The sequence below is a fragment of the Vespa crabro genome, chromosome 2, assembly GCF_910589235.1.
Source record: "Vespa crabro chromosome 2, iyVesCrab1.2, whole genome shotgun sequence".
Classification (NCBI taxonomy): domain Eukaryota; kingdom Metazoa; phylum Arthropoda; class Insecta; order Hymenoptera; family Vespidae; genus Vespa; species Vespa crabro.
In genome coordinates, this window is record NC_060956.1 from 16903060 (window position 1) to 16921151 (window position 18092).

Sequence of the window (18092 nt, forward strand, 5' to 3'; positions counted from 1 at the left end):
GTCTTTCTTTCTGTACTCTTTTTTTCTACCTGTCTTCCTTTTCCTTCCTTTCTCTCTTTCTCTCTCTCTCTTTCTCTATTTCTCTTTCTTTCTGTCTGACTGCCTGTCTTTCTCTCTCTCTCTCTCTCTCTCTCTCTCTCTCTCTCTCTCTTTTCTCAACTAGCTTGATAAAACTATTGTGCTAAATAATTAAATGTAAGAAAAAATTTGATATATCTAGCACAAAAATATACATATTGTTCTCGCTCTAATTTTAATATATTCAATCTAGAAGAGTTTTTCACTAATAATACACATTCCGAATAATGAAAAACTATTCAAAAAACAATTGAAAATATGTCGATAAATTCAACGTCAATAAAACGATCGCTATTTCAAATAATGAACTGAAATATCTTCTTTATAATAAATTATGAAGTTGTCTTATCGGAATCTTATTTGAAAATTCTTTGAAAACGACAAGAGACAAGTTAAATCATTTTTCTTATTTCCTTATTTTTAGAATTTCCTTCGAAAATATGAATTCCCACAATTTTGTTATTATTCCCTTACAAATTCTATGTCTATTTCTATCATATTGCCAACAATAGGAAATAAAAAAAAAAAGAAAAATCCAATACCGATAGAATTCGTTGGTCTATCGAAAAATCAATAGAATTTAGAGTAGTGTGATAAGTGCGATGGTATTGGATTACCTATACGTTTCTGAATTTGATACCTAACCCGTTCTCTCTCTCTCTCTCTCTCTCTCTCTTTCTTTTGAGCCGTTTTAACTTGGTCTCGGTTAACGTTCTCTCCAAACTACCTTTGACCCCAATCGAGCAGTCGAACTCAACACACTTAGGGAAGGAAGTTTGCTCGTCATTAAGTGTCTAACCATTTAGGACGCTCCAGGTCTAAAGACATGTCCATAAATAGAAGATAAATATTGATAAGGTGTAAGCACATGATTGTACGACTAAAAAATGAAAAAGTAAATTTATACATCATTTCATTTTACATATATGAAAGTAAAAGATTTCCTTTTAGGAAAGGGAACGTGTAATATATTAGTGTAATAATTTTAACAGCTATCCTCTTTCTCTTTTCAATTTTTTCTCTCTATTCTCGTTTCTCATTCACATTTTCGAAAAACCAACGACGTTTCTTATACGACATTTTTGATTTAACCACACTACTCAAAAATCTACTTTAGATTCTTAAAACCTTTCCTTTAAATACCATTTATAAACTCACAACAAGATAATAAAATAAACATTTCAACATATAAGTTCCTGAGTTATTTACTGTTCTACTATTCCAAGGCGAAATCATATTGCATTATAGTTACATCTGAACCCAAAACGTAACATAATAAATAAAGAAACAAAATGTGTGAATTTACACGAAGAAGAAAGAAAGCGACGATTATAGTAACTGTAAAGTTATTCGTTATGAAAAGGGAAAAATGTAACGAGTGTTTCTATCTGTAATCATAATTAACTTAATTAACAAATAGTAATCAAAGTTATCAAATAATATTCCACTTACTGCATTGCTGAAATAAATTTTAATAACGAAGAAAATGAAATGATGATTTTCATTCTTTTACCAATAATAAATTTCCCTCTACCTTATTAAATTTGCAATCAGGTTTAACGATCGAAACAAGCATTCAATTTGTTAGACAAAAATATTGATTGCTGAAACATAAAATCCTATAAAATTATTACGATCTATTTATTAAATCATCATTAATACTTTAATGAAAAATAAAATGGAAGAAACGAAAAATAGAAACTAACATGAGAGGTATTATGACAACAACTAACATTACATTGTAAGTGCACATGTAAGAAACCGTGAGTATTTCAGGATTAAAAAGGATAAAAGACAATGACCGGTAGAATTACTATCGTAAAGAGTAGTAGGTAAGGGGTGGATCAGAGTTATGTATCCAATAAAAGTTTGGTACCGTAGTGTATAGAAGGAGGGATCGATTTAATGATACCGTAGTTGAAGCAATGAAAAAGAAAGAAAGAGAGAGAGAGAAAGAGAGAGGGTCAAGAGTTGGCGTCTTTACGCAGCGGTTTACGCGCCTTTATCTTTACGATTACGTTCGCGTAAAATCAGAGTTTAATATAAAGCCCGTGGGATCTTTTGGAGAAAGGGGAAGGGTCGAGGTATTCTAAAGATCCTTCGTGGTAAAGTCGACGAATAGGATGTAGAAGAAGAGCATGAAGAGAGAAAATGAGAGAGAAAGAGAGAGAGTGTGAGAAAGAGAGAGAGAGAAAAAGAAGAAACCTAAGCTTTAAGAAGAGCTCGAATGCATAAAGTTAAATACCCGCGGGCATAACTTGTTCCTCAGTAAGCGAATATTCGTATTAAGCCATCCCTTTCAACCCCCATCATCCTTTCGACACCTTCGATATAACTCTCCTCTTTTTACTGTCATAGCACGAAGAAGCCTGCTCTTGGATTTTTCTTTTCTCTCTCTTTCTCTCTCTCTCTATCTCTCCCTCTCTCTCTCTTTCTCTCTTTATTTCTTCGGTATACTTGTTCCATCTTTCTTTTTTTCGCGACGAAAGAGCGTCATCTTTGGATTTACTACTTCGTTGAAGTCTTAATACCTGAACTCAGAAATACAGTCTGGGGATGGACCGAGTGTCGCGACGAAACTATCCAACATTAAGTAAGTCTCGTGTCAAGTTCAGCTTTGACCTGTTTTATGACAGAATGTTTTTCTTCTTCTTCTTCTACTTCTACTTCTACTTCTTCTTCTTGTTTAATATCAGAACTTGAGAAAGCGTTAAACGTTATTGGGATAACGTGGAAGAGTTAAGAGGTAATAACGATAGTTGATATTTAAAGTATACCCTTTTCTTATGAAAACGTATGAAATACTAAAAGTAATTTTGTAAAAGCATGCGAAAAGCGGCCGATTAGCTCAGCTTAATTTTCATTGCATTAAGCCCGAAAATTATATTGTAAATAATATCGACTTTTTTTTTCATAGACGTTATGCTACATACTGAGAAAATTATTTGCGAGAAACGAAAATTATTGAGATAATTATTGAATATTTATTATTTAGAGGGTATTATATATAGAAATTCGAGCTTGGATAATCTTATTGTTAAAAAAACTTCAGAAGGTAAATAATATAGGAAAGTTAAGTTGTTGGATGTACATTGTTTAAAGCTTTCCTATCTATGGAAAGCAAGTAGATGAAATACGATAAATAAAAAAAAATATATATAGCTGAATTAAATAAAGAAAAAATTAAATAAACTAAAATTAGAAGCAAAAATGAACAGCTAGCTCGAAGTTATTACGAGGACAAACAAAATAAAATAAAAAATATTCTATCTTCGAATATCTTATCGTTCTTCGATGAATATTCTCTTTTTTTTTCTTTTTCTATTCTGAAAACTACTTTGTCTCTTTTTAAACTTAAATCAACCATCGGCAAACTCTAAATATGTATGATAAATTTTACGAGGAAAAATTTTAATAAGCATTCTGCAAACAATCCTACAATTAAAATAACAAGAATTTCTTTGAAAGTAATTCTATAAAATCTTTTATTTAAACATAGGAATCTGTTGGATGCTAATGAAAGTGGGTAAAGAAATTAAAAATATCTAAATAATAATTTTACGAAGCAATTTTTTATTAACGCAACTTTTCATATAAATTATTATAAATGCGCATACGATGATAGATATCATTTTTTTTTGTTAAATATGTTAAATATTTACTTAAATGCGATATGTTTCTCGCTAATATTTTATAGATTTGTGGTGAAGTAATACAGTCGATAAATTTCCGAACAATTCTGAAGTGGTAAGTTTTCTAAAGGACGGGAAAATGTACGAGATAAAGAGAGAGAGAGAGAAAGAGAGAAGGGGAAGACGCACAAATCACCTGTTATCGTTGAAACATCTAGAACAGAGAACCCGCGGCCATTCGTAACGAAACGAAGGTGCGATTTCGAGGCACTTACAGGACTAAGATAACTTTGTCACCCTGGCGATGCGCTACCGAAGGCGGTTTGGTATTTTCCGCAAGCTGTGGCCATATCTGCGGCTGGCGATAAATTTAACCATTTATGAAGATTTATTGTACGATGTAAAACGAATCCATTGAAAGCTGTTTCATTTAATGATCGCTTAATAATGATGAGATTTTTAAAGAAATTAAAATAATGTAATAAAATTATTCATTTTTAAAATGTTTTAAGTTACACTTTATAAGAACATTAATCGTTTGATTGTTAAACGAAGAAAACGAAAAACAAAAATTAGAAAAATTAATGCTTTCTGTTCAATGAAATTCTTAATGAAGTAGAATTCTGATAACATCTTTCATTTGAAAATGACAAGAGAGTTATATTAAATTAATGAAGATATCAGAGAGGAGAAACATTAATGAAACAAGACTTACAATTAGATCCATACATACAGGTTGTAGTAACGAGTCTGTAGTAACGAGGTCCTGATGTTTACTGAAGGTCCTTACACTTCGGTGTTCTACCGACTGACTACCACATTACAGTGTGTAAACTAAAACAAAGCAAACTTACCTCGGTCAAGTTGTTTGCAATAATGTTCATCTAATGAGCTGTCCTTCCTTACATTGACTATTTATATTTTCATATTTATTCTAAGCCAATACTTGATACATATATTTTAATCTTTTTTTTCTCATATATATATATATATATATATATATATATATCCGATAGATGAATAATAAATGAATATTTATCATGAACGTACGTATATTTCACTTTAAAATGTGAAACAAATTTTTAATGGAAGAGAATTAATGAATAAAAGTTAAATGAAATGCATAAGACTAATTCTGCGAAAAAAAAGACGATAAATCGGTAATACGATTTACGTGTAAAGCACAATTACCTCCTTTAAAGATACTAATTATTTGTATCGGACAAATATTTCTACTGAAAAGCAAAGGGATGAAACTACCCATGTCTTGTGCCAATGGTAAATAAGTACCCAATATCGTTGAAGCATCAAAAAGTCGATGATAGAACCGAGGTTTTAGATGGGAAAAAAGAGAGAAAGGAAGAAAAAGGAAAAAGAAAGAGAGAAAGAGAGAGAGAGAGAGAGAGAGAGAGAGAGAATAAATGAAAGAACGAAAAAGTCGGTGATCCTCGAACGGATTGTCGCGTTTCTAAAGCATGAAAGAGAAGAGAAATAGTGGAAGGAGTTGTTGATGGTGGTGGGAGAAGTGTGAATGAGAGTGGAAGGGAAAAAAATGACGATGGCTTCTGCAAGCTCATTACCTCCTTTAGAATCGTGAAACTGGAAATGGTATCAGCATCGATCGATGAAAAGTAGAAACCGGTTCTCATTATCAGCATCGACGAGAGTTTTCCGGTAGCTGGTGCTGGCACTTGGAAAGAAAAGTGGGTAAATAGAGGTCGGAGATGATATAAAGGGACGAAGGGCGCGACTTGCTTGCTAAAAGAAGAATACAATTCGAAGATGAAGGAACGTCGAAAAGAAGAGACCGAATCGAAAAAGAAGAATAAGATAAAAAAGAAGAAGAAGAAAAAGAAGAAGAAAAAGAAGATGAAGAAAAAGTGCTAGATAGCAACTGTGTTTGTATGTGATATAGAAAGAAAGAGAGAGAAAAAGACAGTGAAAGAGAGAAAGAGATATCGAGAGTGAAAGAGTGAGAGAAAAAGATAGAGAGGAGGGAAGACCGAGAGGACTAACTTTATTTCGAGCTCAGTCGATACGAATCGCTACCGAATGCTTTTTCATTTTCTCTCCTTTCCGCCTTTGTGCCGGGCTACGCGTTCTCGTTAATTAGAACCGCTGCAGTGACTTTCCGGTACTCTGATACCACCCTTTTTCTTCGACGAAACGACAATACTTTTCACGTCTTCGGGACGAGCCAGATCTATTGTTCCAACGGATAACGTGCTGCGTTCTTCTTCTCCTCCTCTTCCCTTCTCCTCCTTCCTTTTCGTACCTCTCGAACGAGAAAATCCAGTGAATTCTAAGAGCCAGAGAGAATTGGCTGGACTGTGGAAAGAAACATAAAGAGAAATTGATAACGTTCTTCCCCTAAAACGAAAACGATCTAACCCTTCTTTTCTTTCTCATCCTTTTACTCTTCTTTTTGACTACTCGTTGACGTTTATTAATCGTACTTCAACACTATTCTAGTACCTTCACTTCGTTCGTTTTATCTTTGAAAATATGAATTTTATTATTTCACTTTAAACGTATTGTATATATAATAATAGTAAGAGGAATAAGTAAGATAATTTTTTTTATTAAATATTTATCGATATCGTTATTTTAAATATTAAACACTTTTATTTTATTTTAATATATCTATATATTATATATTTCTTTCGTAATCTATTATATCTATTTCTAATTATATCTATTTCGTAATTTCTTTTAAAAGAAATAGACTGAAACAGAAAGAAATAAATAATAACAAATATTATTTTAACCAGATCAAATTGTACCTCGTTAATTACACAATGCATTCAGTGATATACTGAATGTGTATAAACCTTGCAAGATGCTTTAGGAATACACTCGAGGTTAGAGATCCTCGCCCAAGATTACATCTTCTTGGTCAATCTCCGGTGTACCGGAAGGGCCAATCATAGATATGTATGTACGCATACAAGTCGAGATGCAGAACGCTAGTTAGCAGGTAGTTATACAAAAGCAGTCCTTCAGTGTTAAACTACCAAAGAGACAAAGCGTTAAATTACACGTATAAATCGGCATCAAAACGCAAACAGAAATCTCTCGTCGATATTTTAGAGACTTTTTCGTTTAAATCGACTTACGAAAAACCAATGAAATTTTTTGTTCACTTCCTTGATAACGAGTCAATGTTTTTTTCTCTTGTTATTTTATATATATATATATTATTTTTTTTTTTTTTTTTTTTTTTTTTTTTATCAAATAGAATCGTAATTACACTGCCACGTTCAAATTAAAATAATTGCATATTTTTACAAAGAAATTCAAAATAGACCGATTAAATGATAGATTTCAAATATTTGTTAGTCATAAGTCTTATATAACTGTTCTTTATTAATATGTAAAATTAAGATTTACATGCTAATTTTAAAATATCAATTACAATTCTATAAAATATTTGCGTTTATATAACTTTCTTGTAATAACTTTTCTAACCCGATATTAAAATCAACTTAAATAATACAAAAATAGTTAATAAGTTCAATCAAGATATTGCATGAGGTCGAAGATCCTCGTGAAATCTATACTTAGATTCGTCGGAAAAAAACTTGAAAAAATTTTACATTGTTAAATTTTCCTTTTCATTCTACCAAAAGAATGTTAATATAACGTGGCTGGTTTTCTGAGAGAGCCATTGTCTTCCTGTCCATTTTTGAAAACCAAATACATATATATATATATATATAGTAACCATTGAGTTTTAGAGAATCGAGAAATGAAACTCAAGTCGGTATCGTCAATAGCTTTTCTGAATACGTTCCATTGTTGTTTTGATGTCAGTCATATCTATGTAACATCGCTATTACATTGCTATTAAGCAGTAGTTCTCGCAAAACAGCGAAATACTGGAAGATGGAGGAAATGTAAAAATCTCTGCTGGACCGTTTTCCACGTTCTATTCCACGAGACCACAGCAAACACACACACACACACACACACACACAGACAAACCCGATCATATTTTTCGCTCACGCGTTAAAAGCATACGTCGTCTTTCGAACATTTTTCCGACATTTTCGAAAGTACGAATTTTTACGTAGAAGCATCGTATAAGAGTTTAACAATAAACCATTCTACATGCAAAAACGATTCGCGGAATTCGTTGACCCAATACCGTTCTAAGATTCGTGAGAATTCAAAGCTGTTACATTTCCTTCTTCTAGTCATTTTATATATAAAATATTTCTCACGAAATGGTTAAACATTGTAATTCAAAAATGATTTAATTATTATCTATCACTCTGTGAGCTTTCAGTTTAATCGAATGTGTAATATTTATTAAATTTTATTTGCTTCTTAAATATTTAATTTAATCCTCGAATTATGTCAATTTTTATGATATAATAATATATAAGTAAAATGCGAATGTGAAAGTTTTAAAAAATTTTTAAAACATTTATCACTGGTAGAATCATAATTATTAAATTACATGTACTCTTTATTTACAGTTTTCAAACAGCATTTTATAACGAAATTATTACTTTCTGAAACGAATCGTTAATATCGTATATTTTTTACAATCAATGGAAATAATAACTTAATATTTTCATTAGCTTTGACCTATATATGAAATATGATTTAATAAATATTTTTTCTATTCTAACACGGTACTAGTGATATAAATTACAGATTATTAACTCATTACAATTCCCTGAAAACATTAAAACCGAATGAAGCTAATTATTTATAAATTATTATACTAATTATCTCATTTCTACTTATTATAAATTGATTGATATTTATTCTACGATATGTACAAAACTTTCAATAGAGGATTCTACGAATAAATAAATAAATTTTATTACTTAATTAGAAACATGAAAAAAATTTAATTTAGCGAATCACTTTTATTTAATTGATATATGTCGTTATATTATATTACAATCGAAAAAAGAAAAAAAGAAGGGGGGAAAAAATCAAAGCAATAATAGTATTCCGTCTAACGTAACAATTTTATAGAATCTCATTTTCATCGTCGAACACAAACATGCAAGATAACAGATCCATCTAATTTAATCCTTTTTCAAATTGCTTTTCTATATGCTTTAATATTAAAACATCTTATAACGAGGAATGAAAAGAACGAGGCCGAGGATATTCAACTGTGTTCGTTCGTTCGTTAGTTCCTCGCACAAAAATTTCCATTTTCGATAACGAAAGCTTCATAGAACTTGGGCGATGACCGAAGTTTCGTGCTTTTACGTCAGAAGAAAAACGTGTGGCAGTCGTTAAGATTGTATCTGCGCCTGTTGCATTGTTTTTCTACAACTTTGTATGAGAAGAAACTACGGGGACCTGTAGAACGCTAGGAAAAGAGTTGGGAAAAGGGCTATTATACGTATATATGGCTAGAAATGTAGCAAAATAAAAAAAAAAAAGAAAAAGAGAGTAAAAGAACGCTACTAATCCGCCCTGTTTTCCTTTGTAATTGGACAGTGTCACGCAAGAGAGAATTCTACGTCGTTTAAAGCGCAGCTTGACATGGTTTTGCACTTCGAAGAGGACATACAGTCCTCGTGTGAACAGTCGAAAGAATTCACGTAACGATCGCTATTTTCAACGTTTGTAGTGATATCCGTTTTGCTTTTGTCCTTTGTGATTCTCTCTCCCTCTCTTTCTCTCTCTCTCTCTCTCTCTCTCTCTCTCTCTCTCTCTTTCTTTCTCTCTCTTCATAGATAAAAAAAAAAGTTTTAAAATTTTGAATATTATTCACTTTTAAATAAGATAAGACAGAAATAATATAATAAGTTTTTCCTTTAAAAAAGATATAATTCTTCTTATTTCGAATTATTTCTTCCCCCCCTCCCATCTCGATTAATTGTCGATTCAATTATAGCGACTGATTAAATATGCAATTTCAAAATAAAAAAAGGATGATTCAAAGAAATTTATTGCGATTCGTAGTATACCTAATTTTTTTTTCTTTTCTTCGTTATGGCATCAGAATGCCAACGGCAATGAAATTAATTTCGAAGGAAATAAACTCTCGGAGACTCGAAAACTTCGAGAAAGGTGCCTCCTAGCTACGAGAGAAATGTAGGACAAGACGTGATCCTATCGAGAAATCCGTGCAAGTGAGAGCCTTCGTGATATACTGGCGAATGTCGTTATTCGAAAACTTTTCTAGCGCGTTAATTTTCTTCCTGACTTATTCTTCGAGATTCTACGAATGTCGTAATCTCATGGGACAATAAGAAGATCGAACACTCGATTTAACAGAATGAAGGTTCAATTAAATTGATCTCCCGATTTTCACATTCTTTTTAATATTTTGTTCCAAGTATTGTGCACATGAATTCAACATAAATATATCATAAACGTATTCATTTTGAAATTATTCTTATAATTTCTATTTTGTAAGTACAAAAAAAATTATCCGTCAAAACCAAAGCATTATAAGTAGTGTTTCTGATCATCACCGAGAAAACTAATTTCATGTTAATGTCACCCCTTTCGTTGTATTACCAGTATGTAAAGAGGTGGCGAATGAAGTTGAGAAAAAAAAGAAAAGAGGTACCTGATGTAGAGATTGTGAGAGAGAGAGAAAGAGAAAGAGAGAAGAAAAGAAAAAAGAAGATGTAGAGAGTGTGAGGGAGAGCTTTGTTTGCGTTGCGATGCTGTCAGAACAATGCAAATCCATTAAGAGCCGCCATTCGTTTGCTGTAAAATTATGCGTTTACGGGGTCGAGCACAGGATGCTATATTTCCGGGATGCAACCAGGAATTACACGTAGCAATTGCACAGGTTAACGAAAGAAGCATTAATGCCTTGCTTCCCGTAATCTAATTTTTTCTTCTTCCTCTCCCTTTCTCCCATTCACTATATAAAATTTTTGAAAAATTCTTTTGATGAATTGATCATTCCTGCATCAGTCAGAAGATACCGATTGAAATCTCGATTATGTATTATTATTATTATCGTTAATGAAAATAAATTCATAGAGAATAATACAAGATAAGATTTGAAATAAATTAGGATATTTATCGCAGTAGTAAAGGGTCGTAAAGGGTAACGTCCCCTTGAGAATATATCTCGTAATCATTGGACGAGTTTTAAGTACCGGGACAGTAGGAAAATGTATGATATAATTAGTCCGACGGAATGGCACATAAAAGAGGTCGTGATGTCGTAACTGCTTGGATGGCACGTGTAAAACCACGTAGTACTCGTGAATAACGTGAGACCGTTTCATTGAATTATGAAGATAATTATTTAGAAAGTCGAATTATTTATATACCTACATATGTACATATGTATACGTGTATCAAAATCTCGTAAAAAAATCTTGACAATCCATTCATGCGTACTTCGTTTTTAAATTCAATGAAGAGGAATATATGTGCTTTCATACAAAGTGCTTTCGAAGGAAAACCTCGTGAATTCTTCTTACATGAAAATTTTCAATATTCCAATGCCAACCAACTGACTGCCTGCTAGTAGTTCTTTGAAGTGGCCAGCTGGACGAAAGAGAAGGTCTATATATAAAACTCGATCAGGATACGAAGCAGATATGCGGCAAAAATAGTTGTAAATATTTGATCGAGCCGTTCGTTCCAGATTCAAAAGACTCTATGTCGAGGGAAAATTCAGAGTACGCACGAACTCGCGCTCGCACACGCTTTCTGAACGGGTTCTAACTCCGACTATTTCTCGTGCTCTAATAACGCCACGAAAATTAAGGTTGTTCCCTTATTCTCGCAGCTTTCTCGATTTCACTCGTTTTAGCTACGCGAGAGAATAAATTTGTCTAGCTTTGCCAGGATCTTCTTTTCTACCCTCTGTTTTTCCACGAACGAAACAATGGCGAGGTCGTCTTATAACAAAGCGAAGGAAAGCTCTCCTGCTAAAGAGCAGAAAAGAAGTGAAAGGGGAAAAAAAGAACATTGAAAGTTGGATTAAACTTTCAAACAAATGCGGCTTATCGCCCACCACAAGGACATTTTTAATAAATTATAATCCTTTCTTTGCTTAGCATAAAGAGTAATTAAAAAAAGAAAAGAAAAGAAAGGAAAGAGAGAGGAGGGAAAGGAAGAATTTTGAAATATTCAAAAGACGTCATATGTCAGACTTAATAAAATGTGCATTGCGATGAAAAAGAAAAGATACTTCGTCAGATGATTTTCGTTTCGTGAATAGGGCCTTAAGCAGGACGCACACAAGCATATTTAGAGGAAACACGTTTAAGATTGACCTGGGCGAGCAGGCATAGGACCCACGAGGCGAATACTCCCCTCTACTCACGCATCTATACTTTATAGCCTTTGGCTTCCAATCCGGCTAACGTATTATAAGACAGTCATCCGCAGTCATCTCTGACCGAACGATCGTTGTAAAGATCGCCGTATCCAAATCTATTCGTCGTGTATATTCAATTCAATTGTAATTGATTCTGTAACTCTCGATTTTGGCTTCGTAATTTAGTGAACATCTTTCCTGTGGCAATTCAATGGGATTCTATCGGATTAATTCATAATATCATAATATAACTTTAATCAGATCATCAAATTTGAAATTAATTAATATGAAATCTTCACCGAATATATAATTGCGTCTCCTAAAAGTTAAAACATTCAAAAATTTCTCCATAGTTTCCAAATTAAATATGTCATAATTCTATTTTATATTGATATGAAGTATAAGATGTAATATATGTAAATATTTATGTATTAATAAGTATAGTATCCTTACATTATGAGACTTAAACGATCTTTTGAAAAACGTACGTAAACATCACTACCAAAAAAGATCCGTTCATTTTAATTTCACATTATTTATAAACGATTAGAGTACGTCGATCAATCATAGATCTTTATAATCTGTGGTTCGAATTATAAACATACAACTCGCTTTAGTTACGATAGCGGATTAACGTCTTTTCTTACACTTAATACGTAGCATAAACGATGAAAACATTCAGTGTTTTTTTTTTTTTTCAAATAAAAACGAAACTAAAGAAAAAATAACAATACAGTAAAAACTTCATTTTAGACAAGTAGATAAATAAAAATTATCTGCTACTAATAGTGATATGTGACTAGTGTTTCGAAAGTCTTTAGTTAAAAAGAAAATAAAAATAAGGAGGAAGAAGAATAAAAACGAATATATATGTATGTATATATATTATATAATATACTATATATATATATATATATATATATATATATATATATATACTAGCTTGCTTACGTGCTCGTGTATATGTGTATATATATATATATATATATATATATATATATATATATATATATATATATAATACATATATGTGACGCGCAAGCTAGTCGACGTCATAAAAATTTCGTACGGCTCAGTGTGATACTTTAATTGAATACTCTGAATATGAATATACTTTCCCTCTCTGTTTCTCTCTCTTTCTCTCTCTCTTTCTCTCTCTTTCTCTCTCTCTTTCTCTCTTTCTCTTTCTCTCTTTTTCTCTCTATCTATTTATCTCTTACTCTTTTCGTAAAATAACGATTACAACGAGAAGTAGATTTGCTCGGGACGAATGAGTACAACTTTACAACTGTACGAATTCGTAGCAAGCAGGTTTTTCGGGTGAAAAAAATCACGGCAATACTACGTTACTCCTACACAATAATGAAAGAGTAAAAGATTCGTGCGCGCGCACAACAATGCAACCGACCATCAACATGGACGAGGACGATCGGTGGAAACTCTTGCATCAAGCGAAAACCGTAAAATGCACCGTAAAGCACGTTTCTGCGGGCCATTTGGGAAGATCGATCGATCCCTCGAACACTTTCAGAATGATCGATGCGTCATTCTGGCACATGCCGGTTTCTTCTTCTTCCTTTTTCGTTATTTTTTTCGTTATTTCTTTCTATTTTTTCTCCTCTTTTTTTTTTCTTCTCTCTTTCGAAAAATAGAGAGACGAGAACGTTGACTCGCATTGGAGATAAATCACAGATTTTCTTCTGCATTGTACAGTCAATAGTCGACTATGAGGACGAGAAAGAAGACAGAGAAGAAAATCAATTCTTTTTTCTTCTTTCTTTTCTTTTCCTTTTCCTTTCCTCGTTTTCTTTTGTTCTCTTTCTTCCTCTTCTTCTTCTTCTTCTTCTTCTTCTTCTTCTTTTTCTTCTTTTTCTTTTTCTTCTTTTTCTTCTTCTGCAGAAGAAAATATTTAAAATAACAGTCGCGAATAAAATTGCTATTGTTATTTTATTTGTTTTCTTTACAAAATTAAGGTCAAACAAAATTAGAGGTCGATAAAGTTTTGACGAATGTTTCGTTTGATTAGAATAATTAAATAAAGATTAGACTTACGTATATTGCCGATGATACGTTACGTCCAAATTGATTTTCTCGTTTGCGAAGTATTATCAAAGGATACGATTACCAATCATACATGAGCTTTTCTCTAAACGTTTCTCTTTTTCATTCACTCTTTCTTTTTCTTTTTCTCTCTCTCGCGCTCTCTTTCTCTCTCTCTCTTTCTCTCTCTCTCTATCTATCTCTCTCTCTCTCGCGCTCTCTTTCTCTCTCTCTAATGGGAGAGGTCGATAGCAATGTGGAAAATTGAATGATCGTGCATGATTGATCGACTTGGTTAAAGGAAAACAATTAAGCGACAATCGAACACCGTTTGAGCACAAAATCAACGTACGAAGGTTTTTACTTTTTCTTTTGTTCGTTAGTTCGTCCTCACTCATTGAAACCTTTAACTTTTACAGCTTGAAAATTGATGACTCGTGAGAGACGAGTAGATACCAACATTCGTTTCGAACACTCACTAAGAGAAAAGGAAAAATCAAACTCGTGAACAAGAAAAAGAAAGAAAGTTAAAATGACAAATCCGATTTTACGGTCTATTCTTTACTATTTTCTAATCGTCTATTTAAAGGGTCTACTTCAATCTTTGAAACTCTACTCTGGACATCCACAGGATCTGGTAAAGTGCACGGCTGACTTTGACGTAAGTACACTTTCAATTTCGAACGTATGTACAAAAGGTAACTTTACGAAGAGCTTCTCTTTCTCTCTCTCTCTCTCTCTCTCTCTCTCTCTCTCTCTCTCTCTCTCTCTAGATAGATAGATAGATAGATAGATAGATAGATATGATATTACAAAATACGAGATATGATTAAGCAAATATTAAATTATTATTGATTTATAGATAAGTGCTATCATATAAATAAATTAAATAGCATGTTCATTAATATTATTTAATGAAATATTATTTAAATATAATAATTACAATATTTTATAATAAAAATTTGTAATTTCATCATTTTACATAGCTAATATATATATTACATTTTAATAAATTTCTTACTCTTATAAAGGCACTTAGTTATAAATGAAAGCAATAAAAATAAAACATGACATAACTGACTATAGCTCTTGGTTGGTCTATTGAAATTGATCAAATTTGATTTCCCATATCGTACGTCAATTCATCGGTTATTCTCGACTCTCCTACGAGAGCAAGTTGTAGCTACCCCCTCGTGGTCGACGCTTTACCCGCTCGCTTACAGCCTCGCAGGCAGCAATCGCGCTTTGAACGGATCGCGGTGAGTCAGCAACGATAAATCGAACAATTTATGAAGCGGCACGGGCAACGACCATCCTCGAGGAATAATATTGTGATCGATATATAGTACTAGAATATATATATATATATATATATATATATATATATATATGTATATATATGTATAGATATATATATAGAGAAAGAGAGAGAGAGATACCTATATATATCCATGTATATATTGTTCATGCTAGACAAAGCAATTCAATCGAGGAATACAAGTCGTCGAATTGATGGATCATTTACAATGTCAGAAATCACTTTACTAATCTCGAGAAAATGTTCTTACTACCCCCCTAAAATTCCTTCGATCTTTTGATTAATCTCATGCAAACTTATTCACAGGACGTGTTGAATTAACTCGTACCGTCGTGGATAAATTTGTCCGGCTGGTACGAAACATTAATTTCTATCGTTCGAACGGAATCGACTCAATAATTTATTACAGGCGAAATTACTGACCGGACGAAATTTGGTAAACGTATGCGCGCGGAAAGTAGAGGTATCGAATAAATCGAGAAAAGTACCGAGCGAGATAGAATGAGAGAGAAAGAGGGAACTGAGGATTAAATCAACGATAATGAGGGTCGATTTGATAGCACCGACGATCTACGGACTTTCCAATGGTCTTTCAATACAATGGTAATGAAGTTTCGTATGTGCAATGCTTTTGTAGGAAAGTTATGAATGGTAAAATCGAATATGTCCATTTCTCTTTCTCTTTCTATCTTCTCCATCAAAAGATTTATTTAAGCGTAAATTACGTGTATCTATAACAACATTTTATTTCTTTAATTATCTGAGCTAATATAACAAAAAATATAAGTATCAAGTCTTAAGGTTAATTAAGACAATTAATTAAGCAATTGTTCATTGTCAAACATATTATATTCCGATCAGTATTCGTAGAAAATTCGTAGTATTGATAGACATTGAAAACACGTCTTGATTATATTACATTTTGATCGAAATTAATTCCTACAATCTTTATTGAACATTGACAACGATTGACGCGTACGATTATTAAGAACAATTTTCGGCGGATACATATTAACGTTTATATCTGAAAAATGTATTTATTACTGCCAATCGTGTATTCATTGGCTCGTAATCACGAACTTTTGGACAAATAAGTGCGCGTTATTGAAAATTCGTTTCATCTATTGTCTAAAGGAAATACTCCCTACAGATTCCTTTTACATAAATATACAAAAAAGAAACGAGTTTGAAATCTTTAATATTCCATCCAAATGTACATCCTTTCTAACTGTTATCGAAATATCAGCAAGCGTGGCGGATATTACAGAATCGCGTTAGTATGCTTCTCCGATAAGGAATAATAATAATAACAATAATAGCAATAACAAGAACGAGACGCGATGACTTTGATTTATAAACAATACGCGCAATAACTGGATCGCAACGGGAAATTGCCAATAAAAACAAATAGTCCATGACGGTGTGATTATCCAGCCGGCAAAAGGTAATGCTATATTTTTTAATGGCTGATATAGAAAGGAAGATAGCAAGTTTCTTTCTCCCGGTCATATCGTATTAGATTCTATTATCATTATGCGGTGGTGATATTACCAAAAGAGAAAAGTGTTAGTTGGTAGAGCAAAACATTTCGACTGTGTAAGATTGTCCTGGTAACGGCGACATTAATTTTGTAAAAAGAATTAATTGTACCGTGTCGTGTTAAAATATATTTGGTTCGTATATAAATTTGACTCAGTGCGAAGCGTGAAATTCGTTCGTGTTTGTAATTCTCGAAAATAATTATCGACGGGTTGAATTTGCGGTTATATATATATATATATATAAAGTTTACCTAAGTAATTGTCGTGCACAACAAAGTATCGTGTGTATACGTTATTGTCGCGTGTATGTGTTTAATATTTTATGAAAAAATATAATAATTCGTATAAACATTTAAAGTTGCGAATTATTGATTGATTTATTGATTTCATTCACAATTATCTTTTGCTGGATACGAAGAAAAATGATTGATAATTCTCGTTCTTTTTATCATTTCGGTGTCCTCCATCTTCAAACTTTTGTTTCAGAAAAATCGGAAGACATGACAAGCTGAGTTTTTTATTACAAATTGTCGGAACGTTTTCGGTGGATAATAATTCATTCATTTTTATTTCTCTCGTTACGAACGCTTCCCCTGCGATATCGACGATACACTCGTAAAGCGTGATAAATGGGGCGTGTAAAAAGAAAGAGTAAAAGAGAAAGAGAGAGAGAAAGAGAGAGAGAGAGAGAGAGAGAGAGAGAGAGAAAGGGAGGGAGAAAAAAGTGTGGCCGATTGTATCGATGTATTTCCTAAGCGCAAACACGAGGAAAGAGAATTATACGAAACGAAGGAAATAGATCGATAAAAGTAACGTTAATTCTAGAGCGATAAATTGTTCTACGAGAAGGCAGCAAAATGTCATGGTACTTTTTATCTTCCATCGATAACCCTTTCTTGTTGGTAAATGAAAGAGTTTAAAAGGCCATAAAGAATTATCTCGACGTATAAAATGTTTTTAAAATATTTGATTTCAAATGACTTTAAAATCTTCCTGAATAATCAATGATTAAGAATTCAAAGAAATTGCCGACGAAGAAAAAATCAGCATATCGATCGGATTTTACGTTCATATATAGCGTTAATTACACAGTCTAATAACGTTAACATTCGGAATACATCAGTCTATAATTCCAATCGTATTCCAAAATGTAGGCTTATACTAGTCATAGAAAGATATATATATATATATATATATATATATATATATATATA

General features: G+C 32.4%; 1 protein-coding gene across 2 annotated transcripts in view; it reads left to right on the plus strand.

The window, feature by feature from the left end:
- Positions 1-18092, plus strand: part of LOC124422047 (collagen alpha-1(XV) chain) — a 204594-nt gene that overhangs the window by 159969 nt on the left and 26533 nt on the right. For both annotated transcript variants that reach the window (XM_046957944.1, XM_046957945.1), the window contains exon 5: positions 14609-14680. In XM_046957944.1, coding sequence (XP_046813900.1) covers positions 14609-14680 — 72 coding nt within the window. The remainder of the gene's footprint in view (positions 1-14608; positions 14681-18092) is intronic.